This window comes from Coturnix japonica, chromosome 2, assembly GCF_001577835.2.
Source record: "Coturnix japonica isolate 7356 chromosome 2, Coturnix japonica 2.1, whole genome shotgun sequence".
In the NCBI taxonomy this organism is placed as follows: Eukaryota; Metazoa; Chordata; class Aves; order Galliformes; family Phasianidae; genus Coturnix; species Coturnix japonica.
Window position 1 is genome coordinate 133702169 of NC_029517.1, and position 25355 is coordinate 133727523.

Genomic DNA, 25355 nt, shown 5'->3' on the forward strand with positions numbered 1-25355 from the left:
TTTTTGTGCCTATGTGGATTTATTTAACCTCAGTGTGGATTTCTCTTAAGGTCTCAGTGCTGGCTGTGTTGTCCGTGATGCAAAAGGGTGGGGTTTGTAGGGCAGATGAGATGGGAAAATAAGCTATCCCAATCCATAAGTGCTCCAATCTCTCCTCTACAAACAAAATCCATGTTAAAACTGGATATATGTTATGTATTATTATATGTTTTCTTTGAGATGAGAGCAGGATGGCTCCATTCGCGGCTCATTTTGGATTGGGAAACCAAAGGAGAAAACCCCCATTATAACCCACTGCTTTCCTCACGATAGCATGAAAAAAAGACTCGACAAGGGAAAATCATACAGGAAAGGCGGATAGGGTTGAGTTTATTTTGGCTGTTATGCAATGATCTAACACAGCTAGGCTAATATTTCCCTTCATTAAACAGCTGAGTGGCGTTGACGTGCATAGGACTCACTATACACAAGCGTGCTCTCATTAACTTCATTATAGAAACAAAACCAGCAGTAAAGAACCTTTTGGGGTGACACACTGTGATGGATGCTGCACTTTAAGGGTCCCAAGTGCAACTGGGAATGATCATTTTCCAACCTCTGGGTATTTTCTATGATATTTTACTGCCTTTTCATCCAGCTCGTATATTATGGAAAGCAAAATGGCGAAAGCAGGGCTGAATTTATTAGTGAAAATTATTAATATTATTAATATTAACATATGTATCATTTTTAAAGTCATTTTGTCATAAAAAAGTAAAAAAAAAAATTTTTTTAAATTTTTTGCCGTAAAAATAATAGAATTTACCCATTTATATATATATATTATTTCAATTTAAGTTACATTTTGCTGGTATAGGACAAACACCCCGCATGATGCAGCTGTTCCCCCATCCAGATGTGCCCAGATGTGCCCAGATGTTCCGGGGGGGGGGGGGGGGCGGGGAGAAGCCCCTCCCCCTTGCGTGACGTCACAGCGTTCTCATTCCCACCGTTGCTACGGGCGACGGCTCCCCTTCCCCCCCCCTCCCCTCCGTTCACCTCGTCGCCATCTATTGGACAGCGGCTCCGCCCATCATCACCGTTCCCTTATCTTATTGGTTGCTTTCTCCTTTCGCCCCGCCCCACTGCCTTAATTATGCTCCGCGCCGCCTGGAGTCCCCTTCAGTGTTGAGACTTGGGGGGGGGAGTGAGGGGGTGAAGAGTTCTTAAGGGGGGGGGGGGGGGGGTATTTTGGGGTTATATCCCCCTATTCCCCCCCTGGAAATGATGGTTTCTGCTGTGGACGAGCAGAACATGGTTGAAGGAGGAGAAGGAGTTGGGGGTTTCGCCCTATTACGAGCCTTGAAGAGCGGCAGTGCCCGGAAGGTGAGGCCTGGGGTTATGGGGTGGGATTGGGGTTTAATGGGTTTTAATCCCCCTTCTCCATAATAATGTTATTTAAGGGTTAAAGTTTAGGGAATAATGTTCTTTAAGGTTTAAAGTTTGGGGAAAGGGGGGTGTTGTTCAATCTGAACTTTAAGGTGCTGTTTGGGGGGTGAGAATATAGGGTTCCCCCCCGCCCCCCTTCTCTTTTGGTTTCCTTTGGGGTATATGAAGCCTCCTTAGGCCTAATACCATTGTCTGAATACCTACCCTGCTCCTTTTAACCCATTTCTTCCCCATTTCATCTTATTTTGCCCCCCCTCTATTCTAAAAGCCCACTTACATTCTGGTGATGTGATCAGCCTTGTCCCCCCCTTTATCCTGTATATGAAGCCCCCCCTAGGCCCAATATCATCGTCTGAATACCTATCCTGCTCCTTTTAACCCTATTCTTCCCCATTTCATCTTGTTTTCCCCCCCTCTATTCTAAAAGCCCACTCAGCTTCCTCCCACCCCTCCACCCCCACCCCTTTATCCCACTGAATATCTCTTTATTTCAGCAATTACCCCGCTGGTGCTGCTTGATTAATTAGTAACATTAGGGTGAGCTCTGTCCTTGGGTGCCACCAACCCTACATTGAGTGCCAGGGTGAGCTTACACCCTCCTATCATTGCTCTATGAAGATCATAACAGCCACAAAAGCTGCCCCACTATGTCTGTTTCTTAGTGGGATTTTTCCACGCACCAATTCTATTAGCAGCTGGAAAAACCTTCACTCTTATCCCATCCCTTTTGCAAAAGTAGTTATCCGGAAAACTTCTTATTCATTTACTTTTCTTTTGCTGCTTTTCTTCAGCCAAAAAGAGAACGGAGCGTGGATTGAAAGCGCAATCTATGGATTAATCTGACCCCGAATCGCTCGAGCCACTGCAGCTCTGAAGGTTGCAACCTTAAACCAGGCTGAGTTCACCCAGGGCTGTTTCTTGATAGCAGGTGCCGATTTGCAAAGGGAGATTAGCAAGGCCGCTTATTTCACATTTACTTGTGTGAGGTTTTTCCTTCCTTCACTCTATTCTGCTTTAAAGTGCTGGGAGAGAATAACACAGCAAAACACTACGAAGCTTTAAGGGGGAAAAACCTATTATAGGACATGCAGCATCTCTCCTAACATGGTTTTTGAAGCGATCCAATGGGATTTCCTATTAATACTATCAATTTTGAAGCACGCTCTCACTATAACCAGCACTTTTCTTCACTCAGACTGTGGGTGCAGCCCCACACGTTCATCTTCTCATAGGGGAATCACCAACACTATGGCACTGCTCACTATCTTCTTTTGCTTTGTGGGGCCATGGATTTGATGCATCTGTTTCCTATTGGCTCTATGCCCTGGCTCCCGTGGCACAAAGTACTACAGCAACTGAATCGTCCCATAAATGCAAGCTCTGAGTTGAGATTTAAAAGCCCAGTGCCCCCATTTCCCTCCCCCTTTGCCTTTTTTTTCCCCCCCCTGTGGGCACTTTGGGTAGTTTAAAACCTTAATCCTCAGCCCGTTTGTTAAAGGGCCTGTGTGATGTAACCATATTCTCAATAAAGGTTTTAGAGGTTTTAGCTGGTAATGTCTCCCACAGGAAAAACAGCTTTCAGCCAGAGTGCTCCATGAGATTAGTTCTGCGATAAGGACTTTTCTATATAAATAGACATTAAAGGAGCAGAAGCTTTTACCGTGACTGACCTGTTGCCTTGCTGTAGCTGCTCACGCTCCAATCTGAAATGGGGAAATAGAGGAAATATTGATGGTTTTCTAAAAAGGAAGCTTTCAAAGCCTTGCTTTGGTGCCTGGAACAGCTCTTTGGGTTTTGTTTTCCCTTGTCCAGTGGCTAAACCAGGAACACTTGGCCACTTACCCTGTGCTGACCTAATCTACGACTCATGGTTTTACAGTGGGGGATAATAATGCTGGGTGACAGCTCTGGCTGCAATGAAATAGCAGGGCTTTTACACCAGAGTTATTCTGGCAATAAAAAAGGTGTGGGATGCCTGTTGCCCTATTGCTAGGGCAAGCTTTGTGGCTTCTGGACTACCTGAGCATGTAAAAATACGTCCCTCTTGGGGACAAAACCCTTGTGTATGACTGCTAGGAGACAATATTACATCTGAGAATGGATGGAAGCTGTGGCCATCACTTGCTAGAGAAGATTTAGGGTGAGCTGAGACTGCATCCATACCCAATTTAAAAGGTTGGGCTTGTCTTTAACTCTTTGGTCTCTTTACATGGGATCACCTACCTCTGCCTGCATTGCTCTTGGATCGTACTTCTGGGTTGGCTCTTATGGGAACAGATTGGGTAGAAGGTGAAGAGATAAGGGTAGGTGATGAGATAAGGGTGGGTTATGGAACCAGATTCTGTTTGAGCTCCTGATGTTTTGTATTTATACTGGGAGCAGCCAACCTTGAGTTTTGGTGGTGCAAGGAGGGAATGGAGTAGAACTATGGAGGTCAAGGGATTGAAATCACCGTGGGATGTCTTCTCTTAAAGTAAAACAGGTTGTGTATTCCCTGGGAAGCAAAGGTTAGTTTCTATAAGTCACATATACAGCAGTCTGGGGTAATGAAGATGCAGCTGTGCTTTGCTTTGTGTATCCTGGTATCCAGCATCTCCCGAGTTGATTTCAGTTTGGTAGCTGTGATGGGCCCATGGTGGAAGCCCATGGTTTCTCTGAAGGTAGCAGCTCACCCTCACATAATTGCACTCCTGGCACCAGGGGTTTCTCTGTATGTTTACGTACCCAAATGTGTTGATAAGGATTGTGGCTCATATCTTTGCTCCCCTGCTTCTTTCTCCTTCAACCTCCATGAGCAGGTGTGGTTGGGTTGCTGGGTGTGCAGCCCAGGTCTGCACCAACCAATTGAATGTCTATGGTTTAGGCACGAACGAAACATTTTCAGGTTTCTTTTGTTTATTCTGTGAGCTGTGGGAGCATAATCCAGCCAATCTCTCCAGGTAACCAGGAGCACTTGGGGCTATAACCCCACTTCTTGGGGCTGTAACTAAATAGATTGTAGACTCCATTCTTCTCATTTTGATAGATCTATGCCTGGCTTGTTACCATGCTCCTGAACTGTGAATTCCCCTTCAGACAGGAATGCAACTACTCCTTCAGCAACAGGATCTGCAGATGCTGGAACCCCTTAAGCAACATAAAAATCATAGAATATCTCAAGTAAGGATCATTGAGTCCAACTCCTGGCTCCACAGGACCACCCAGAAATAGAAAGTCATGCAGTATTCCAAATTGAAAGAGACGCCTGGATCTGGATTTCCATTTTTCTTGCTTATAACTGTACCTGCACATCCCAGGATTGCTTTCCTTTCTGACAGGTGCAGTGATTTGATGACTTCAGGTACTAAGGTTGTGCTTTTCTCCAGTCACTTTTGAGCTCCCATTCTTCCAGCAGAGGTGAAAGAGCAAGAAATTAGTCCTTTTGTACACTTCTTTGTTCTTTGGACTTTCTGGTCTCCACCTTTTCCCACAAGTGATTAGTGTTGTCTGTTATTATTGCCTAGAAGAAAAGCTGGGAGGCAGTGGCCTTGTTATTGCACCCAGGTCATAAATAAAGCCCTGGGTGTGCCTTGTCACTTAGGACGCATCTAGGCTTCATGTCTTGGTGTTTACTCGAGAGACAAAGAGCAACATGAACTTGATGATCATCTCTAAGCAAACATTCCCTAAGGACTTGAGTAGACAAGGCAACCTAACAATGCAATTGCCTTATTTAACACTCCATAGTGTCTTCACACTTAGACACATAGTGTCTTTAACACTTCATAGTGCCTCCATGGTGGCCTTGAAGTTGTGACTTTGGTCTGTGCTGGCCAATGACAGTTCTTCAAGACTAATGGCAGAGCCATTGGAGGCTGAAAACAAGGTATGGGGAGACCCCATCTAGCCTCTAAAACCAAGAAATCTCAAGATCCTGCTTTGCCATCCTTATTTAGGCTTTGGTGTTGCAGCTTTTTGCTGTTGGTGTAGAAGCTTGTATGGGAATTGATAACTATCTTGCGAAGTCCTATTGAGGAAACATGCAGTGTTGAGGCAGAAAAAGCCTTGCAGCTGCATAGCTTAGTGTCTCTTTTTGGGGTGAAGCCGAAGCAAATCTGAATGCCAAGACATCTTGGGTGTTGTCAGAGCATGTTTACAACAGAGCTTGCAAGAGTTCCTGAAAGGCACCTCCTCTGTTCCTGTCTGCAAAGCCAAGGTGATGGATGATTATCAGTGCTTTGATGTGGTAATGTCTTGAATTTTGTGCCTTGGTTACTTCTTCCATCCTTACTCAGCTTCCCATAACCCCTATATCCCCTATAGGTCTCAGCTCTGCCCCATAACCCCCTGCCCTCTATCCCCTATAGGTCTCAGCTCTGCCCCATAACTCCTATATCTCCTATAGGTCTCAGTTCTGCCCCATAACCCCCTGCCCTCTATCCCCTATAGGTCTTAGCTCTGCCGCATAACCCCTATATCCCCTATTGGTCTCAGGTCTCCCCCATAACCCCCTGCCCTATATCCTTGTGTGAGGGAGCTGCTATTGGGGCTGTTCATGTTTTGAATGGGGTTTAATGGCCTTTTTTGGTGGAGGGGGGGGTATGGTTAGAAATTCCTCATCCTTTTCCTTCTTCCAATTCCTGGATTTTTGCTTCCTAGGAAGCAGTGATATATGCAAGATGGTTGGGTTTGCCCTTGGTGAATCCAGAGGTAGAGTTTTCAGAGCACCCTTTTGTGTCTTTGCTCTTGGGTGTCTTAAAATGGGATCTGTAAGCGGTTGGGGGTGTTTTCCTTAACAGAATAATCCCATCTCCATGCTTTCAACTTGGTCCTTGAGTCATTCTAATGAATTGGTAGATCACTGTAAAGCATTAAGCCTATAGACTTACAGTCCAGATGGAGAGACTGTGATTCTACAGTGTCTGTGTACCAATTAGGAGCTGAAATCATCTTACTTTAATGAAAAAGTCAGTGTTAATCATGGAATGTATTCAAACTGGGCACCTGTTATCGGACATCACACATGAGGCATGAATTCCCACAAAGCTGACGCTGTTGGAGCCCAGTTTAGCCTCTTGAGTGACAAAATCCACGCTCTTAAATGGTCCTTTCCCAGAGAATATTTTTACCCAGGCATCTTTCTTGCACAACAGAAAGAATCTCTGCTTGGACAGAGCTTTTTGTGGTCGTGGATGCAGAGATGCTCTTTGTGGCCTCAGTTCTGCCTGGAGCATCATATAGTAACCTCCTGCCCTTGTGGGATGTTGCCATCTGCTGTTTCCTGAAGCCAGCAATTAAATGTGCTCCCCATCTGCAGGAAGTCTGAGCTGAAACTCATGTAGGAGGCAGGGATGGAATGAATTTATTGCTTTGTGCAACTTGTATCTCCGTCCCGTGAACTTTTGACTTGCATCCCCTTGATCCCTTGTAGCCAGCAGGAGATGGTTGCACTTACAGATGTAGCCCTTGAGCTCTGGAACAGATGTGGTGCTATGTGAGCTTGTCTGCACCCCCACCATAGTATGGCTTCTTTTCACTTATATTGTATCCAGATGGCAAGACTTCAGTAAGGAGATGCTTAATTCCTGTATCCCTTCACTGCCGTACTTAAGAAGCCTTTTCTGAATAGCTTAGAAAACAAATTTACTGTAAGCGACAGGTGTTATCCAGTAAGTGGCTCTGCCTCCTGCTGCAATGCTACTCCAGTGATGGGGTAATGCAAGACTATGCATGAGAGCAGCAGGGGATGGAGCAGGATAAGGGCCAGTTGCCATGATGTCGTGATGAAACCTTGTTCCTTTCTCTCAGCAGGGCTGTGACCCTTTTGCCCAGACCCAGCGTAGCAAGCTGCAGCACCGGAGGGCAAGGATCAACCAGCAGATCAACAAGGAGATGAGGATGCGTGCTGGGGCAGAAAACCTTTTCAGGTGAGTCCTGGACCCTGAAGCATCCATCTGGTCCAGGGATTTGACTGGGGGGGGTGGAAATGTAATTATATATACTATATACTCCACTATATAGAGGAGAAGGGGGTATAAAACTGTGCAGGAAACACCTGCAGGCTGCTTGCAGAAAAGGAATGGTTTTGGATTATCAGATGCTTTTTCTTCATGTTTTTCAATCTTTTCCCCTTCCTTAAGAGGCAATTTCATCTCCTTCTTGCACAAGGTTTTTCCTTTAAGCCACATCAGTTACCAAACAGCTGCTTTTTGCCCTAGTGATGCTTGCTTAGGGCTCCCATGGCTGTACCTTGCTTGAGCTTTGCAGCACTCACCCTGGTAATGCCTGCCCTGTGTTCAGTGCTGTGCTGATGCAGTGGGGGTTAATGACAAGTGGTTGTTTCTAATGCCCTGCAAGCCTGTTAGAAAGCAGACTGGGAATGGATGCAATTATGGAAACTAATGTTGAATTGGGATTGAGCTCTGAGTGCAGACATCCTGCATGATACCCCCCAGTAAGTGGGTCAAATCCAGCTTTATTTAAAAGAGAAAAGCTGTCCCAGTAATTCCACCCAAGGAAAATCTGTTGGGATACTCAAGCATTCCTTTGCATACAGACACAGCCCAGCAGCTCTCCATCCTGCTACTAGGGTGCCTTTGTGGGATGGCACAAAAACTGCTGTTTCTGCATGGCATTCAGGTCACAGCTGGTTCAGCACATTATTGCCATTCCTAAAGAGGGGTCGTGATGAAGTCATGATGCAATAGCCTAATGTCTAAAAAAAAAAAAAATAGGACATCTACTGCCTTTCTAACCTGTAGATGACCTTCTTTATAGCTGTAGAGTGTGTATCAAGTTCCTGTAATAAATATGAACAGGTGTGTGGGCTTGTTAAGATATTTTTCTTTTACGAAGACTGCTTTTTTTCATGGTTATCATGTGATTTTTTTAGTGTTGTTCCTCCCACCCTCTCCAATAAAGCAGACTTTTTCTTGTTGGATTGGGGTGATTTGATGTCAGTGATATGTACAGCTGAAAGAAAGCAGCTATCAGTGTTCTACCACAGCAAGTAATAGAGTTTAACAGGTGGCTGAGAACAGCAGGGATCCCCTGGAAGATGGGATCCTGGGGACAGCGAGGTATGAAGCCCTGAAGGACCATAACTCACCTAATTAAAACGTCTGTGAGACCTCCACGTGCCACTCCACGTGCTTCACCTTTTGTTATGAAGAGAAAAAGAAATTCCCTTAAAATATGCAGCCTCAGCAGCAAATGTGCCCAGCTGTGGTTTTGGTGTGGAAAAGTGTGCATCAGAGCTGTTCTACCTCCTCCCTCACCAGGGAGTGAGCAAAACTATGATGCAAAAGCCGTATTAATTACTTGTCCAGGGAAGGGAGGGATTGTTTTCCTGCAGGGCAGAGGCAAAATGCACTGATGGGGCCCTTTTTTGGCTGGATCAGCGCTTTGGATGTGCTTTAATAGCAATGATGTTTCCTTCCTCCCACCTTCCCTCTAGTCGAGTTTACAGCTGATATGTGGTTTTGGGGGTGGGCTTTTGGAGTTTGTAAACGTTGAGGGGAAGAAAATGAAGGCTGTGCCTTAAATTAAAGGCTGAGAGGGGAAGATCATAATAAATTCTGAGCAACAACCTTTTTAGACTTGACTTGCCCTGACCTAACAAATCTATGCAAAATGCAAAGAACAACTCAGCCTTTAGTGAAGTTTGCAATTCCTCTCCGTTCTTGGTTTCAAAAAGCCACCATAAATCTCAGTGCAGTTTCCTAAGCTGTTCAGTTCCCTTCCCTGGAGAAGCTGCCATGAATGGCACGTTGGTTAAAAATGCACACAGTGTTTGCTCAGCATTATGGGGCTGTAGGGTTTTTTTTTGTGTATTTTTCTTCTTGCTGGGTAAGTAAATCAGCAGTGGAAACTCTTTCCTTGTTCAAATACTGGGGTGCAGTGAAGATAAAGGTGTTGCCAGTGAACCAATTCTTTTTAAATAACTCAGAAATCTTTGTTCAACATTAAGCAAACAGCTGATAATTCCACTTTGTGTGCTCTTATAGAGATCAATGCCCAGCATGAAAATACCAAAGCCTTTACCAGCATATGTTTGCTCCTTGTGCTACTGATACACAATTGCTTGCTCTTAAAAATGGCCTCTCTGAGAGGTTCTGTGCTGCAAAAAGCACTTGCAGGATGCAGAATGAAGCGGTCCAGGGTTAAAAATGTTCATTCTAAATCTGAGAGCAAGCAAAACTGTCTTGGAGGTGCAGAGGAGGAGACTAAAGAGCCATCATCTTGAAAGAAAATCAGCATAGCTCGTCAGGTCAGAGCAAAGGCCCTGATGGATGATGCCAATAATAAACAAAAGCAATGTGTTCTGCAAAATCTGGGGCTGAACAGAGCTCATACACATGGTGTTTTTACTGCATCCCAGTGGGGCTTGGTGTGATTTAGGGTAAGCAGCCAGAGAGTCCCTTTCAGAGAGTCAACAATTGCTCGCCATTGGCTTTGCTTGGCTGCTGGGTTATCTCTCCCTGCTTTAGTTTGGAGCAGATAAGGAGGGTATAATCAGCCTGGGAGTTTGCTTTGCTGAGAGCAGGCAGCTTGCTGCAGCTGAAATCAATCCTTGGTGTTTACATCTCTTGACATGCATGAGGGGGAAGGGAGGGGAGAGTGCTGCTAATGGGTGAGCATGGCAAACCTGGCTCTTGCAGAATGGTTATTTGCACACACAGGGAAGTTCTGTTTTAAGTGGAGGTCTAAGCATGAAACAAAGCTTTTGTTTGGTGTGGGCAGACACCTGAGTGCTTATAACCAAAGCCAAAGATGTGCTGGAGATGGGAGCGTGGATGAAGCTCATGAGCAATACTTCTTGAGAGTCATATACGTTGCTCTAGGTTTATTTAGTTGCTGTTCTTCAACTCAACCAGGCTTTTACAGGGAGATTTGATCCATGCAGTGTTATCTTGCAGAGCCACCAGTAACCACAAGGTCAAGGAAACGGTTGCGTTGGAACTGAGTTACGTGAACTCCAACCTGCAGCTGCTGAAGGAGGAGCTGGAAGAGCTGAATAGCTGCATGGATGTCTACCAGAATGACAGGTAGTAGGTTTTGCTTGGGGGTTGGCTGGAGAATAGAAGACCGGGGCATGGGATAGATTGGCTCTCCTTGTCCTGAGCATCCTTCTAGAGCATGATGGTTTCCAGTGGGATATTTAAGTAATTAAAACTGTACCCAGTCTCTTGTTCTAGCTGATCTTCGGCTGGTTTCTTTTCCTATCCAAGGGTATTAGGTTTTTCCCCCTCTTTCTGAGGTTAGACCTTTTGCTAATTGAGAAGTTCTGTCGCTTTGAAATGCACACCCAGTCACCTCACGCTTCACTCATTAAAGCCATTTCAAGGAGGTGAGAAAAGCAGAAATCACAAAGGCAGAAAAGGCCAGGGATGCTGCAGCAACCTGGAGCTACAGAAGTTAGTCCAAAACATCTGGATGGTGTCCATAAATCCATGTGCTTTGCTCATTGTCTTGTCCTCCTTTGAGGAGGTTGTTCTGCTTCTGGGGGCACAAAGTGCTGCAGGCAGCATCACTGACTCCCTTCTGTTTGCTGCACTGCTGCTAAGTGCAGAGCAAGGACAATCTGGATGTGTGAGTGTTGCATTAGGGTTGCAGAGAGAAGAGGAGGGTTGAGGAGGCTCCACCTGTGGTCATCAATAACCTTCACTACCCTGGATGTTTTCCCTCTTTCCCAACAGCGGGATGGTGATGGGAGATTGCAGTTTGGACTCCCAGGATTGCAGGCATCCTCCCTGAGCTATGCCCAAGTGTTTGTTTTGGTTCAAAAAGGAAACAATAGCAACAGCAACCCCCAAACTGTGCCTAAACCAAACAAAAGCTCCTTTGTTTGCTCTGGACATTGGATTCAAATAGAAATCTTGTTAGAGAATAAGCAATAATGGCTTTCCTGCTCTAATTATAGCTCTTGAAGCTGTTTATTCAGTGAGCGTGAATAGACCAAAGTGTGGGTGCAACCCCTGCTCCCCAGTTTAACCCTCCTTGGCCTGTGATGTGCTAATCCGTGTTTCTGCTAATGTGTACTTTCTGAAGATAATGAGACATGGCTGTTGTGCAAATCTGGTCTGTTGAGGGCCTGATCCTGCCTGACCTGCCTCACTTCTTGCATTCAGTGCAAGCTGGGAACCCACCAAAGGTTCTCACCTTATATATGTATACAGAGGTTGGGACCAATTTGAAAGCTTTTGCAAAGCAACAAGATGGTAATTTTATGCATGCTGAAGGCCATCACTTATTGTCAGCAAAAAAAAATAGCAACAAAATCCCACAAAAGATGATCCTTCCTGAAAGTCCTACGATTCCTTCCTCGGTTCTGTGCAAATGCTCTGCTTTACTGCTTTACAAACCACTCCCAGCTGGGTGTTACCAATGTCATCCTAATCTGCAGTGTTTTACAGTATCGACCTGGCTGTGCGATAAGTGCTATTAATAGCCAACTGCTTTTAATAGAGGCAGCAAATTTCAATATCAGGTGGAGCTGCACTCCTGAGCTGGTCCTTATCAGCAAGTCCTTATCAGCGACAAAGCCCAGATTAACACGTAGGAGCTCGTGAATCCATGACCTGTGCACACATCACTCCCATTTCTCAAGTGCTGTTAATTAAAGCAGCTTCATCATTGCAGCCTGATGTGGTTGCTGTTGTATCTGTCAGAGATAAAAGCTGAAATTTAAGTAATATGGCAGATTTGAGGTTATCAGCATGTTTTCTGTGCACGTCTCGGGGCAAAGCATGTCCCGCAACTGGGCAAAATTGGGTTCTCTTCTAGTTTTCCTCTTCAAAAAAACATCCATCAAAGAGTTTGTTGTCTTCTTCCAGTGAGTCCATCAGCGTCCCCATGATTCCTTTAGGCCTGAAGGAGACAAAGGAGCTGGATTTGCTGGTGCCACTAAAGGTGAGTGAAGGGGGTTTGCCCACAAGATGCAATAAAGATGGATGGAGGAGTGAGGACTTGCACTCTGGGGATGTTTCTTCACTTGGTCATGGTTGGGAGCTGTAGAGAAGATGCCACATCAGTTTTGGAACAATTATAACAAATATATGTAGGTGGAGAAAATGGCAGGGGGAAAGGAGATGGGGGGTCTGGAGCTATGGGAAAGGAATGTATTTTCTGTTGTAGTGGAGAAGAAGAGCTGAGTGGGGTGATTACTTTCCATATTGTAAGTTTTCATGCAGGGAGAGCTGACAAGTCACCCTTTAAGTCCTGAATACTTGTTTCTAATGGTTATTCAGGTTTCTCTTTTCTTTCCCCATCCAGGACTTCATCAGTGAGCACTATGGAGAGGAGGGTGTCATGTTTGAAAAAGAAATCAAAGAGTTCATGGAGCTGCGGCAGGTCGGTGTCCCTTAAGATGCAAAGCCTTACTTTGACTTGTTAAGAATTACCCATTGGAGGAGCTGTATTTTGCTCTGGGTACCTTAGTGCTCACTGCAAACTGCACCCTTGTCCTCATGTCTCGGGGTGCTGCATCCTTGGCTTCAGTTCAGAAATTACGAAAAGATTACAGACCTTTTGGTAATTGTTTTCTATCTCCATAATGGAGTCCTTTAATGACCTGATAACCTAGAATGAACAGCAATAAAAATACCATGCCATCCATTATTGTTGTTTTGTGAATAGTTCACCTCTGGCAAGGCTAAATGACTGCTCTCTCTCCAGCTAACACGCAGCGTAGTGCTTGGAGAAGAGGAAGTGTAGAGCAATCCGGTGAAGGTGAACTTTATTCTCTCCTACAAAGCAGCTCTCATAAGTAACCTCAGTTTTGCCTTGCCATGAAGCTTTGATCTTAAGAGCGGAAAGAAAAGGCTTTCTCAGGCTTTATGAAGGTCCTGATCCTGTTCTTTGGGCTGTGGGAGTGGTGCCCTGGAAAGCCACAAGCTGGGAAAAGACTCGTGACTGAAACTAGGAGACCTCTGGCACTCCTCCCGGTCTCGAGTCAAAAGCCCAAGGATTTATCTGTTTTGAGGAAAAAGTGTTATTTCTTTCTAGCATTAATTCCATTAGACTTTGCATGAATTTCTCTCTTTAAAGAAAAAAAAGTCAAATCCCAGCTTGGTTTGAATGAGTGCTGCCACCAGCATGGCTGGCTCATCCCTTGCTGCCAGGCTACTGCCTCTGATCTGTTTGCCCCAACTTTGTCTCCCCAGCCAAACAATCAGTTGCATGAGGGTTTGCCTCCTTTCAACCTTCTGAATAGCAGAGAAGCCACAGAAATAAAGCTTCTTTTTCAGCATTAATACAACCCTGCCCCTTGCCTGCATGTATTAGGGTGGTCCATAGGAGCTTAGCTCCGTGCCGTTGCCCTCATCCCCTACAATCCTGCCCACAGAGCCTTTTGGATAGGATTTCTCCCACCTGGGCTGCAACCCATAGGGTTGACCAGCATGTGCAGCACCTTAAATCTCATCTTTCTCTCCCATTCTCCTCTTTTCCTCCCAACATGTCTCTTCCCTCTCTCCCATCCCTGCAGGCGATGCGTACCCCCAGCCGGAATGAGGCTGGACTGGAGCTCCTGATGGAGTATTATAACCAACTCTACTTCCTCGACAGCCGCTTCTTCCCTCCCAGCAAAAGCCTGGGTGTCTTCTTCCACTGGTTGGTGCAGCTTTTCCCATCCGTGCATAATTACTAATGGGGAGTGGGGAGGGAAGCAGGGCCAGGCTTCCTCCACTAGGTTTTCCTAGGGGTTCATCCTTCCTCTGAGCTCCATCATAGAGCAGCCGGTGTCAAGAGCTGGGTTTCTTTCTTGCTTTTGGTTTGATGATGCTGCCTTTGATGGATCTATTGAAGGATATAGGGGAAAGTGAGGCTCTGAGGATGCGTGGTGGTTGAAAGAGAGTCTGTGCAAAATGTTCTGAAGGCCTCTTGTTGGTCATCTTGAACTAGCTGAACCTAAAGGGTTCTTACCAACTTAAAATTCTATCATTAGGTGGGAGCAATGGCTGATGGCCTTCATACTCTCATCCCTTCTGGCTCTTCCCTTTTCCAGGTACGACTCGCTGACAGGGGTTCCATCCCACCAACGGGCACTGGCCTTTGAGAAAGGCAGTGTCCTCTTCAACATCGGAGCCTTGCATACCCAGATTGGGGCACGGCAGGACCGTGCCTCCCTGCCAGGGCTCAACCAGGCTATTGATGCCTTTCAGAAGGCTGCTGGTATGTGGGTTTTCATTCTCTGTCCCCTTCTCCACCTCTGCGTAGTGGTCAGAGCAGGGCTAATATTTCATTATGGCAGTGGTGATGTGAAGGAGGGGAATCAGTTCTGCAAAGAGTGTTAGAAGAGTCTCCAAGGGATTGCTGTCAAGCAAGACCACCTAGAGCAGATTGCCCAGCACCATGTCCGGGTTACTTTTGAGCATCTCCAAGGAGGAAACTCCACAACCTCTCTTGGAACCTGTGTTCAGGCATGGAAAAACCTTCATGCTCCAAACCCTCCTCACTTGTCAGCCTAGTAGCTCCCAGCATTTTCTCTCTTGAACAGGTGCCTTTAACTACTTGAAGGAAAACTTCTCCAATGCTCCCAGCCTGGATATGAGCACTGCTTCCCTCAACATGCTGGTGAGGCTGATGGTCGCTCAAGTCCAGGAGTGTGTTTTTGAGAAGGTGACCTTGCTGCATGCCCAGAAGGACTTCCTCACATGGCTGCAGCTCGCTCAGGAGGCAGCCAAGGTAAGATCATCCCAAAAAGATCCCCATAGTCGCTAAGAGGAATGACAACATGCTGTCACTACCACCCAATGAACATGCTAGTTTCCAGCCCATACATCACCTGTTTGTGCATTGACACCCACAGGTGGAAGATGCCTACTCACTGGTGCACCAGACAATGACCCAGGCTCATGTGAAGGATTATGTTCCCTTCTCATGGACCACCATGGTCCATGTCAAGTCAGAACATTTCAAAGCCTTGTCCCACTACTTCGCTGCCATTGCTCTCTGTGACTGCCCAGGTGAGTGCTGTGGCTCAGAGTCTGCTGCTCAGCTGAGCGCTGCCTTCTTGTCTTGATGGTCTTAGAGGTCTTTTCCAACCTAATGTAAAGTAATTCTCTGCTTCTATGTAGCAGCCTGGTGTTGGGGAGGCATTGTGAGAAAGAATTAAAAGGAATCTTGTATAGGATCCCGTGCATAGATTCTTTTGGGATGCTCTGAGCTGCTGACCATGCTGATGGGTTCAGTAATTTGTACACAGTGCAGAAGTCCCCCATATTTCTGTTCATGACTTGCAAGGTGCTTGCAAAGTCCCCCTTCGATCTGGGTGTGTGTTCCTACCTGAGCAGCCTCCATACCCACTTAACTATATGCTGGACCAGCAAAGGGCTTCATAAAAAAAACAGCAATAAACTCTCATAAATCAAGAAATCCCTGAGCTACTTAAATTTACTTCTGCCAGGCTGCCCTGGGTGTCTGCATGTGGTGTGGTTGTACCAGAGCTGGGTGACGTGGCTACAGGGAGCCAGCTGGAGTGTGGAAGCAGGATGTGACCCATAAGTTCCATCTGTGCTGTCATCATGGTCCTGTACAATCGATTTTGTGTCAGGCTGAGTGTTTGGAGGCGGGCAGCTGATGCATGTAGGAACTTGTGGTGTTGAACCACCATGTGCTAAGGACAGAGTTGGAGGACTCCTGCAGGTCTTCTTCTAGGGTAGGTTCATCTTTTTGGCCAGAAGCAGCATTCATAGCACTGCCATGAGCCCAGAGGTATTGCAGGGCTTGAGATCACTAAGCTGCTGGGCTTGTGCATTGCAGAACTGGGATTGAACAAGGACAGCTGCTGGGGTGGAGATGGAATAGGGTTGGATGCCATGGGGATGAAGACAGAAATGGCAGAAGGATGTGATTGAACCAGGTTTGCACAAGGGATGGGGCCAAACTATTCCCTGAAATTCTGAAGCTCTTTGCCTGTCCAAATAACACGAGACACTGGAAGGAGCACAAATCTGCAGGAGATCCCTGAGTCAGGGGGTTTGTTTTACATCAGCACCCTGCAGAGATCTCATGTTCCCACTCTCTACATCTCCAAGTATGAACTCTGGTCAAGAATAATGAATCCTTTGTTCCTCCAGATGGCTGGCAATAAGCTCCAGCTCCTTATGCTGCTGTGGGTACTGGAATAGGACAAGCCAACCCTGGAGATGCTCAGAACCAATGCCAGGGATGCTGACAGGGTTTTGACATCTCCTGCAGTTTGGACCAGCAAATCCACAGGGCTCTTTTACTTGCTTGTGCCCAGGAGAGGAGGCTGCTGTATAAGCCAGAGAGGCAGGGAACAGCTCTGGATGAGAATAATGGTGTAGAAATCAAGCCTGCTGCGGTGCTTGGAACAATGTCTTGACTTTTTTTCTGCATTCCTTTTGTTTCTGTTAGTGGCATCTGATGCTGAGCTGCCTGAGCATGAGAAGGCTTTTCTCCAGTTCCATGTCACCATGCCTGAGGGACCATCACTTCGTGTCCTACTGCAGGATCCTGAAGAGAGAAGGAAGCTGGGTGAGCACATCCATAGGGGCAAACTGCCAGGCTAGGGGAATGAAACCCTGAATCTTTGTGGGAATGGTATTCATGGAGTCATAGAATAGCTTGGGTAGGAAGGGACCTCAAAGGTTGTCTACTGTCAACTCCCCCAAGCTTCTAGTGATGAACTCCTGCAGGACCTCTCTATGCAAAAACACCTTTTGTTGGAAAGAACCTCTCCTGGGAAGGCAGGGAAGCATTGCAGTGTTCCCTATTAAGGTGTTGAGGACAGCTCATGATACTTGTATTGACACATTTTGCCAGGTTGAGCAGTAAAACCCCAGGCACTTGAGACAGGTAACATCACGCAACACAGCACAGAGAATTCCTTGGGGACCTGGAGCTTTTGCAAAGGGGCCTGGCTCAAGCTTGCAAGCTTGACTTGACGAGGAGAAGCAGTGAAGGCTGGGGGTGGCTTTTTTTGCTGCATCAAAAGGCTTGGAAGACGAGAGCTTCCTCCCACGCAGATTTTTCAGCTTCAGGGAAGAGACACAGCGTTGCTTATTCAGCTGAAGTCATGTTTTAGCAAAGAGGCAGGAGTGAGAGCAAGCTCAGTGCCCTGCTTCTGGGGTGTCATCTTCTGCTTGCCTCCTCCACAAGCTGCCTCTTGGTCTTCTTTTTCCAAACAGTCTCCTTTCAGTGCTGGCTTTTGAAAAATTCATGTGCAGACACCAACTCCAGCTCTAATTTTGGCCTGTAGGAAGGGAAGAAACTTGCAGCATTATAACCATCTCCTTGGAATGATTATTTTTTCTTCTCCTTCTGTTACCACATGGTCTTAGAACACTGTGTTTTATTCTACCAGTTTCAATAAACTGGAGCTAGAAGCTTGCACAACTTCCATTCCTGACGTGTATATTCCATGCTCTTATCTATTTGTTCATTGCTGTAAATGCAGAAGTTAGTGATAAGTCATTAAAACCTACTTACTGTAACATTTCCTTGCCTAGGAGTGAGGCTGGTTGTTGGTGCTAGCATAGAATATGATAGATGCGTTTGATAAGATTATTTTGGAGAGTCCATTCCTGTCTGTTTTTCATCCAGCCTCAAAATCCTTCCTTGATTGGCATCTTGCACAGAGCAGACATCTTCAATCTGTGGTCCCTCTCACTCAGAGCTAACTCCATCATCTCGCTGGCTTATGTTGCCACCGTGTGTCCTAAAGCTGTAAATGCTGCAGGCACACATGTATCTATGATGCGTCCCTCTCTCTCTCTCTCTATATATATGTCTTGATCTTTAGCTTATATCAGATATGTGTACTGTTGTCACAGTCTCTTGCAAAAGGGTTGTTGCAGAGTATTCTTGGGGCATTTATTTGCAGAACATTGGGATTTCTTTGTCTGCTTTCTTCACAATTTGTTTTCACAAAGTTGGAAATATTATCATGGTCAGTTGAGAAGTGGAAAGTGAGAAAGGGCACCAGAAGAGATCTTCAGGGCATGGTGAAGGCTGTGCTTAGCCTAGAAAAGAGGCATCTGCAACAGATCTCCCTGAAGCTAAAGTGCGGTCACCAGGAGAACAGGGCTCAGTTGTCCTCTGTACCCACCAGGGACACGAGGCAGTGGAGAGAAGTTAATATGCAGAGATTTAGGTTAAGGGATAGGAGGAACTTCAGGGGGGTGGTGGTGCCAGCCTCCCTCTCCGGGTGACGGCAGCATCATCACCAGTAATTTTTTTTTTTGGGAACATCTGCCAGCCCATCTCCAGATTCACTCAGAGGAGTGAAGTAGGTCACCCTTCAAGGTCCCTTTCCAGCCCTCCATTGGGGGCTTGAGCTGACGGCTGGGACCTACTCCATTTAGAGCCCGTTGGCAGGCTGTGAACGTGACGGGGCCGTCCCTGAGTCACGTCGGGTGACACAGCCGCGGAGGCTGCTTTAATCCGTGGGCAGCTGAGCAAGCGACAGAGCCTGAGCTCGGAACCGTGCTGAGCTCTTGGGCTGTCATCTCTCTGCTTTCCGCAGGCAAAGCTCACCTAAAGAAAGCCATCATGAAGCATGAGGAAGCCATGAGGATCCACGGCTTATGCAAAATACTACGGAAGATGGACATCCTCCAGGAGGTCCTCTCCTTTGCCCACAAACGCTCGCTGAGCAAATACTCAGAAATCGACCACGAGGAGGATTTTTTTGAAACTGGAGATGCCCCAGATATTCACCGTAAGTGGTTTTCGGTCCGCTGTGGGTTTTTGTGGGTTGCACCTTTGCTATGTGGGCAGCAGGATGCAGAGGCGACAGCTGCCACTTTGGTTCCTTCCTGACCTGGTGAATGTGCTTTTCTCCTCCTTCTATTAGCCAAAACACACCAGAAGCCGGAGATCAAATCACCCAGCTTCTCTCAGGTGAAGGTGACAGATCTCTTCCACAGGCTGGTACGTATAGCACTGAGATGGGCTGGCCCCATGGGTGCAGATGTCACCTCTTCCCCTGCATGCTCTGTTTTCCTGCTCTCCTTCTTCCTGGTGCAGCTGCTCTCTGAGAAGGATGAGCCAGTTCCTTGTAGAAAGGACCTGGGTAGGTGAAAGGATGGGAGGGCATGGGTCCATCTCTGCAAGACCTAAATGGCTTGAGCCAGGGTGAAAAAACCCACAGTGAATATTATTGTGAAGCTCCTCCAGTGCACGGGGAAGCAGGCATGGGTGTTTTGGGTGGGTTTTAGGCTATTTAGGGGAGCAGAGCTGGTTGAGGGTAGTGTTATCCCTAGAGGTAACAGAACTCAGTCTTAGATATGTGGTGTTGACCAGCAGGCGCCAGTAGGAAAATCCCACCAGGTCCTTTATCTCTGCTATCTGTAGGCTAGTTGGGGTCCTGGGGAGAAGGGCTGAGCTTTGGGGCTGCCCTGGAGGCTGCAGTGACTGCGCTGTCCCTATCCCCCAGACATCTGAAGCCCATGTAGCACCTTGAGGAGAGAATGAGTTGATTGGGATATAACCAGCACTTCTGCTTTCGGGCAACCTGAGTGGAAGACAGGCAGGTATATCATGCCTCTGGAAGAACAGGAAAGATATTTAGAGTGGTCTGACCCTCAAGGTGTGACCCATACCAATGCCTTGTGCACTACTGTTGACCACCCCAGACTGTCTCTGTTTCCCAGAGCAAGGCTGAGGTGAAAACCTCTTCCCTCTCATCCTTCCCCTTAGTTCCAGAAGTGGGGAGTTAAGGAGCCAGCTCTGCACTGGAGCTTTCTGTTTTGTTACTTCAAGGATTGCGGTGTCTGAAATGATGCTAACACCCTGACCTTGATGAGACATTCACCTGCCTTGCAGGGAGGACGTCATAGAACTGTGACCTAAGCTGCTTCTAAGAGGATAGGAAAGGAGGACTCAGGTCCTTTCCAACCTGCACAAGCCTGGACTACTGCTCACAAAGCAATCTAATAAGTGCTTTTAGCTCCTCTAGACGTAAATGTCTTGGGTTTTTGGACTTGCAGGCATGGTAATACACTGGGCAGGCTCATAACTGCATTATCAAAGAAGTGCAAAGGACAGGCTTTCTTGTTCTTCCTCTTTTCCATCAAAGGCTGTAAGTTTTCACTGAGTTGCTTTTGCATTGAAAGGTGTTTTCCTCATTTCTGCTTTACCCCAGGGGCCCCTCTCAGTTTTCTCGGCCAAAAACAAGTGGTACCCAATGCGGAGAGTCCATCTGATGAGAGGAGAGAATGGCTTTGGGTTCACACTGCGAGGAGATTCCCCTGTCCTCATTGCTGGTGTCATACCAGGAGGCTGTGCTGCTGTGAGTACTCCGAGCCCTGATGTCCTCACAGGGTGCTTGAGGTGGGGGGGATCCTCCACTGAAGGATGTGATGTGGGATGGAACACGATATCAAACACAAATTAGTGCTGTGCAGACTTGCCATGTGAGCTTTGCAGTGGATCAGGATGTTTTCTGGCAGCACTTTTCTTGGAGCATCCTGGTGGGATGACCAAGTGGGCCCCCTATCCCTCAGCACTGTGCTGCATCCTCTATGCCCCCCAGATCCTAGAATCTCCCTAATAACAGTCTCCTTAGCAGCAGGATCGCATCCTTTTTGTACAGCATTTAACCTAAGTTGTAGCTGGATATACTGTTATCACAGAGCTTGGGAATTCATTGCATTCTGGATACTGAGTGTGACCATCACCATGTTTGTGAGCTGCCAAGCAGCTGTAAAATCATTAATATGATGGCTTTGAGTATTTCGTGCTGTAGGCCATACCCAGCCTTCCCCATGCCCTGTATTTCTTCAAGACTGGGACCTGCTGGATGGGGAGGAAATCAATCAGACCTCATTCTCTTTTACCCCTGCAGGAAGCTGGATTGAAGGAGGGTGACTACATCATCTTGGTGAATGGCAAGGATTGCAGGTGGTCCAAGCATGCTGAGGTGGTGCAGCTGCTGAAGAGCACTGGGGAGGAGGGTGTGGAGATTGGAGTGATAACCCTGCAGGGCTCAGACGGGCCAAAAGCTGTAAGTCACATTCTGAGCCTCAGATGGGAAGCTGAAGCTATGGGGGGTGAAGTGGGCTGTGATCTGTTTAAGGCTCAGCTCTGTCTCCAGCATGCAGCAGGTTAATTTGCAACCAGCTTGGCAAATGTAAAGCAGTTAGCAGCTTGCAAAGATGGAAAACATCTCCATTTTACTCTTAGCCTCAAGAAAAGTAAGCTGCTCTGCAGCACACAGAGCTTTCCCAATGCCCTGGGGCAGGGCTGAGACCAAGCATTGTGTTTGCATCACCAGCTCAATGCTGCCCTGTCTTTACTCATCTCTGCTCCCCAAGCAGGTGGAGAAGAAAGCAGCAGCAATGTCCTCTGGCAGCGGGCTGCTGAAAAGCAACAAGGAGAACAGCCGGAAGAGCCTGATGAACAGCAAAGGTGCCAGCACACTGCTTGTCTGGAACAAGAAGAGCAAGCGGAGCAAGAACAGCACTTACAGCATCCCCTTCACCACCGTGGGAGACAACGAGGCCATGTACTGAGGCTAGGTTGTATCCCGTGAGCTCTGGGGCTGGTTGCCTATTGATCCTCATGAGCTCTCATTGCTTCTATGGGCTGCGCTGGTGTCGTGGCCACATGGAGCATCCCTGATCCAGAGGATACTGGAACCCCCATCCTTGGGGATGCACCACTGGTCAAAGCCTCTCTAAAGAGGTGAGAGATGCACAGCCACTGTTGCTGCTGGTTGCTGGACTCCTCATTCTCCTGCGTGTTAAACTCTATGGGGAAACAGTGATTTATTATTATTTTTTTTTGCTCTTAAGGGGTCGGGAGAAACTGTGCTTCAGGGTAAAGCAGAGTCTGGTTTGTGTCTTCTGCTCAGCACGAGGAGCAGCCAAACCAAACCCAGCCATTAAAGCAAAAGCTATAACCTTCTCTAGCATCTCTCAGGCTTTCTCTGCAAGGTAGAAGGCAGCACTGTCGCTGTGCCACTCATTGCTAGTGGAACCAGGTTGTTCAGAAGCATCCAGAAGATGGAGAGGGTTTCAGTTTTGCGAGCCCTGTGTTAACAAAACCCTTCAGGGCAAATGGAGATGATGTTTGACTCCTGTTTTTGGGAGAGGGTTTTGCTCTGACATCAATGATGTGCAGTGTGTATGATTATTGGGGTCCAGCTCAGACCTGCCTCTTGTTAGGCTGCACTGAGCTGCATGTATAAGTCAGGCTGGACAGGACTCTGAGCAACCTGATCGAGCTGTAGATATCCCTGTTCTTTGCAGGGGGGCTGGACTAGATGACCTTTAAAGGTCCCTTCCAACTCAAACAATTCCGTGATTCTATCCCTGCTGTGATACAGCTTAGGGGTGTCCCAGCGAGCTGGGATGGCATTAACCATGTGCTTATCATCAGCTGGCAATGTCAGGTCTTCCATCAGGTAATCAGCAGAGGGGCAGAGTTTGGGCTTCGCATTCCCTCGAGTTTTGCAAATAGGATAGAGTTGGTCACATCTAGGCCAGCTCAGATAGAAATAAGAACATGAGTTAGTGCTGTGCTGAATTGGGGCACTTGTGCAGGTTTGGGTTTTTTTTTAGCTGGAACTCAGGCTTGCCCAGCAAGCACAGCTTGGCTGCACAACCTGCTTCTTGGGAAGAAAAGGGAAAGACTTTAACAGGCATTTGTTGTCTCGGTTCTTTTTTTTAATCAGTAGAGGTGGATTGCCCTAAATATGTGAGTAGATTAATAGCTAAGAGCCTTGTTTCTTACTTGGTATGAGATTAAAATTCCAGGAAGATAGCTCCTCCAGATTATTAAACTACTAAATTTGTGCTAGTATTGGATCTTGCACACGTTGCTAATACCCTAACACTGTGCTGTCAGCATTCGTACCAGAGCTGGCCTGATGGATACATGCATCTTGGTAATTGTAGTGGAAATGCAGGGAGACTCGGAATACTCATAGATATATTGGCAAAATTTTCTCAATCTCATTTCTGCCTCATGCATTAGTTTTCTGAAAGCTAAAGAGCTGTCTGGTCCCTGAGTGCTTGGATGATCTTGGTAGGTATAAAATACCCTTCAGAGATGCAATTGTATTTTTGTACTTTTTAAGTTGTGATAAATATGTAGCGGGAGCTTCGTGAAACCAAGAGCGGGTTGGCAGAGAGATGTCACCACGATAGCATCCCCCATGATTTGACCTTCATTTCCCCTCTCTTTCCCTGTGCCCACGTGCCAAGCTTTCAGCTCTCATTTAAGAAGAACTGGAGGGGGAGGCACTTCCAACTTCTGCCTTCCTTCCTGAGAATCCTCTCTGTTTGTGCGATGCGAGACCTAGACATCGTCAGACAGGATTATGGGCCTGGCTGCCACCACGGGGCCATCTGCCGCAGTCAGATTTTCTGCATAATCTTACCAGCTGCTCGGCGCGGGAGTGGTGAGATATGCAGAAAATGGCTGCCTGGCCCTTACGGCATCCTGAACACCTAAAATGTCTTGGAGCTAGAGATGTACTTATTAAATAGAAGCGTGGGCATCGTGGTTCCTCCCTCATCACCCAACCCTTCTGTTGGCGTTGCTGGAGGGGGGGTTGCATTTTGTGCAAGTTGGGTATTTTTCTTAACGCCAGTGTTTATGTTGTTGTTTTTTGTTTTTAATTTGTACATGGACTCTCACCTTTTATGGATTAAAAAGCACTGGTTTGAAAACGCTTCGTAACGTGTTATTTTTTGCTAATTATAAGTGGATTGGGTACGCGAGTTGTGGCGAATCGAGTTGGCGAATAAGTCAGTTCTATGTAAATCTGGAACTGGGAGAGGTGGTTTGGCTCTTGTATGACCCGAGCCAAGGCAAAGCAATCTTAAACATCCAAATCAATCCAACAGCCTGTGCTGAGCCATCATGTCCATCTCCAGCATAGTGGGAACTGGTGGCTTCCTCACACAAATTATTTCATAGAAGTAAAGCAAGAGGTGGGGAATAGGGCTCAGACTTGGATCCCTTGGAGGCTTTACTCCTAAATAATAAAGGAAACCATTCAAACAAGTCATCTTTGCTTCAAAGTCAGTGTTCCTGTTGTTGGAAGAGCCTTCATTGAGGATGAAGGCATCACTCCCAGGTGGAGAAGGAGATCACTGTCGAGTGACCAGCTCTGTAGCTGGAGGGGAAGTGGTTTCCAGAACCCATGATCCCATCCCAGAGCTGAGTCACTTGAGGAGTATACACCTCTCTGCCCCTTAGAGGAGGTGAAAGGACAGAGTAAGAACTAAGTCAGAAGTTCAAACCCCTTCAGGTAGGAATGGACCAAGGTCAGTGCCTTCAACACCAAGGAGTAGGTGGTGGGGACCCTACTCTGATTGGGCTCATCTTCTCTTCCCATCTGCCAAGCCATGTTTAAAATAACATCTTGCATTACTTCATTTTGCAGTATGGACATTTAGGACTTGTTTTTCCTTTGATCAGGTTTATGTGCCCAGCACCAAACGTGAATCCCTGCCAGTTTTTAACCATGGTTAATGGTCTATCAGGTTTTTAAAGCCACCTACGGATGTTTTGCTGCAGTAGATCCTCTTCCCACCTACCACTGACGTAAGAAACTTGTGATGCTGGAAGCAGGATCACCTCCCCCTCTGGTGACAGCTTTTCAGATGCATGCTCTTATCAGCAAGAACTTGTGCTCCCTACTGAGCATCTGCAGAGCAGAATTTACATCCCACAGACTGTTTCTAGCATGATCAGGCCCTTGAGAAGTGACTGACACCATATTTATTGTGTCCTGAATGAGAGCAGATGAGCAAAATTGGCTTGGTGGGAGGGTAGGTCAGAACAGGCTTCCTCCTGCCCCGGGGAAGGGGAGTGATTCTGTGCCCACTTGTATCATAGAGTTGTTAAAGTTGGAAAGGACCTTTGGAGATCATCTAGTCCACCTCCCCTTGAACTCCCGCTTCATCCCCTTTCTGGCCATGAAAGAAGGCTTCATCACAGAGTGGTTGAGGCTGGAGGTATGTCAGGTA

At 46.8% G+C, this 25355-nt stretch overlaps 1 protein-coding gene across 3 annotated transcripts; it reads left to right on the forward strand.

Annotated features, from left to right (window-relative positions):
* The first annotated feature begins 1201 nt into the window (after positions 1-1201).
* On the forward strand, positions 1202-24056 carry RHPN1 (rhophilin Rho GTPase binding protein 1). Of its 3 annotated transcripts, none has more exons than XM_015856452.2 (15): positions 1202-1365; positions 7216-7334; positions 10326-10454; positions 12243-12318; positions 12682-12759; positions 13895-14019; positions 14414-14580; positions 14906-15093; positions 15218-15374; positions 16789-16908; positions 18899-19093; positions 19229-19305; positions 20519-20665; positions 21221-21379; positions 21690-24056. In XM_015856452.2, the coding sequence occupies exons 1-15, from the start codon at positions 1264-1266 to the stop codon at positions 21885-21887; spliced, it is 2037 nt and encodes a 678-aa protein (XP_015711938.1). In that variant the 5' UTR covers positions 1202-1263; the 3' UTR covers positions 21888-24056. The 3 variants fall into 3 exon arrangements, with proteins under 3 accessions (XP_015711938.1, XP_015711940.1, XP_015711939.1); XM_015856454.2 differs by having other exon boundaries at positions 21693-24056; XM_015856453.2 differs by having other exon boundaries at positions 7219-7334.
* Positions 24057-25355: the final 1299 nt, after the last annotated feature.